The sequence below is a fragment of the Atta cephalotes genome (assembly GCF_000143395.1).
Source record: "Atta cephalotes unplaced genomic scaffold scaffold01754, whole genome shotgun sequence".
NCBI lineage: Eukaryota > Metazoa > Arthropoda > Insecta > Hymenoptera > Formicidae > Atta > Atta cephalotes.
The window spans coordinates 1-2,660 of record NW_012131818.1 but is presented as its reverse complement, the minus strand read 5'-3'; the positions used below and the strand labels follow the sequence as shown (position 1 = coordinate 2,660).

General features: G+C 28.9%; 1 protein-coding gene across 1 annotated transcript; it reads left to right on the top strand.

The window, feature by feature from the left end:
- Nucleotides 1-704: 704 nt before the first annotated feature.
- LOC105625468 lies at nt 705-2,410 on the top strand (the record flags this gene model as incomplete). Its single annotated transcript, XM_012206797.1, has 3 exons — nt 705-842; nt 1,390-1,602; nt 2,034-2,410. Coding segments are annotated over exons 1-3 (728 nt in total), but the record flags the coding sequence as incomplete, so codon positions are not given.
- Between the last annotated feature and the right edge of the window lie 250 nt (nt 2,411-2,660).

The following is a 2,660-nucleotide window of genomic DNA, read 5'->3' as shown; positions in this document are numbered from 1 at the left end:
AAATTAGTTAAAATTAAAAATTGCATTGTTTGGATGTTCAAAAAGTACAGTCAAAGTGTACGTGTAGAGAAATTTAGCTTTTAAAATCAAGAATATATGCGAAGCTCTGTTAATGTAAGAATAGAACATATTTATTGTATAACATTGCTAATTAATGTTTATTTTCTACAAATAAGATTTTTTTATAAAAAATTTCCTTGTACAAATACTTTTTGTTTTCACTGTAGATATTATTATTTGATATTAATCTTTTTTGGATATGATACAGACTATAGACTGTAGAGTTTTTTATTATTTATTAAAAATAAATCTATTATTTAATTTTAAATTTTTATTTGAAAAAGAAAATTACCTTAGATTTGATCACAAATTCATGAAGTTAGTTTAGGATTTTTCGATTTTTCACTCGAATAATTGTTTTATTCAACTGAATATTTAAATTATTAAAAGACAACGATTTAAATGGAATCTGTCTGTTTAATATGATTAATTTGTTACTAAATTTAGAGAGATATGATTATCTTACAGTTATATAATAATCGATTATTAAATTATTTTAAAAAATGTGAATGCGAAAAGAAAATCCCACTATTTCACCTCACTTCAAACTGCTGATTGACAAAATAGATTTTGGGACACGTTATTGAGTTTACGGTTATATTCATTTATTGCTAACAAAATAAATTACTGTTATAAACTTCATCATGAATGAGGAAAAAAAGAATGATTTTATTGAAATGGAAGCGAGAATGTATGCACCTCTGGAGTGGGATTCACCGGCGATATGCAAAATCCAGGATCTCAAGGAAGCGCATTACGATGAAGCTCTGCGTTTGATAAAAGTTCAGCAGCGAGAAAAATCTAGAGAGAACAACACGCTCGCATTGAATAGTTCAACGCCAATTAATTACAAGCTTTGATCGTACGAAAATGATGTTTTTTTTTCGACTTTCCTTGTTCTGCGTTTTTCTACTCCTCTCATCTGCCAAGTATTTTTTCCACAAAATTCGATTAGAAAATCACGGTTATCTCATTTATCGCTCGCATATTATCATCATGTAATTACTGAAACTTGAGGAAATGCATTATTTCAGAGAATTCTCGTAAGATATCAATGGAGCTTGAATTATCCGTCGATCGACATATTGAATTTTTGTTTCCTTACTATTTATAGAGGCAGAAACTATAAATAAGAAGAATAATAAATAAGAAGAAGATCTTAGAACTTTAATCTAGGCTCAGATATTAAATAAATTCATAACTGATTTTATTCTCATATTGGCTCACTTTCTTTACAACAAATTTCTTTAAAATTATAGAATAATAGAAAATAAAAGATTCATTTATTTCTTGCAAATGTAATAATAAAGATTATTGACTCTCTCGCAGCATCATTTTTTTCGGGAGGAACCGATGTGCAAAACAGTCGCCTTGTTGCAAGATGAGACGTCCGTCAATTCATATTTAGATTTTATAAGAACATGGATGAAAGACACTACCAGTTTGGTTGCGCTTAGTCTGACATCTGGACGAATCATTGGAGTTGCTGTTACTCAAATCAATAGCAATTTGGATAAAAGCGATGTATACAATCGAGTACAAGTACGTGAGGTTTTGTTACATTTTATTATAATTTTATAACTCTAATTCTTTGTTTAATTTTAATTTGAGTTCAACTAACTCTTCAACTTTTTCTAAAATTGCAAAAAGATAAAGAGTAAGTTGAATCAAAATAAATTAATCTATATTGGACTCAAGAAACGGGCACAAGAATTCAATAACAAGAATACCAAATAATTAACATTCTTATGTTAACATTATTATTAACATTATATAAAAAATTATTTTTATATGTAAATGGAAAAACTGGAGGAAGTATCTTACTGTTTATGTGATCTTTTAAGATTCTATAATATTATTTAGGACGATCTTAAATAAGATTATAGAACTATGAGTTTCTTAAGATTAGCTGAGATAAGTCAAATTGAGTAAATTGAGTAAACGATATAACAAAAAACATTTGATTGGTTTAGAATTTTGAAGGAGATGCACTAGAAAAAATTATGGGCCTGATCAATGCTCTAATAAAACAGTCGAATGCGTACAAAGAATTCGATTGCGAAATATATTTTCGAGTCCATGTTCTCTGCGTTCATCCATCTTATCAGCAAAAAGGCATCGGCGCGGCCCTATTGAAGGTTTGCATCCAAGTTGCGTCCAAATTTGACATATTGGCTGTAGGTGCCATCTTCACGTCGGGTTTGAGTCAGTCATTAGCCTTGAAGCTGGGCTTTCGTCTCATTGCAGAAATTCGTTACAGTCGCTGGGTCGTCGAGGACAGAGTCGTGTTCGACGATACTGGCAAGGGAAATTACTCGGCCGCTTTTATGGGAATAAAAATACCTAGCAAGTAGTGTTACATATATAAATCACTGCAAAACAGTACATATATATATTTTTTTTTTTTAAACATGATGATCAAGAATGGAAAGAGGAAGTATAATTGTTTCATGTATTAAAGCTTTAATAAAATAAAATTTTTAGAATATAAACTTATTGACAATTCTTATTAATATAATTTTATAAATGTAAAATTTTAATTAATGACCAAATTTGACGATCTCAAACAGAGTATATATATATATATATATATAGTGAGT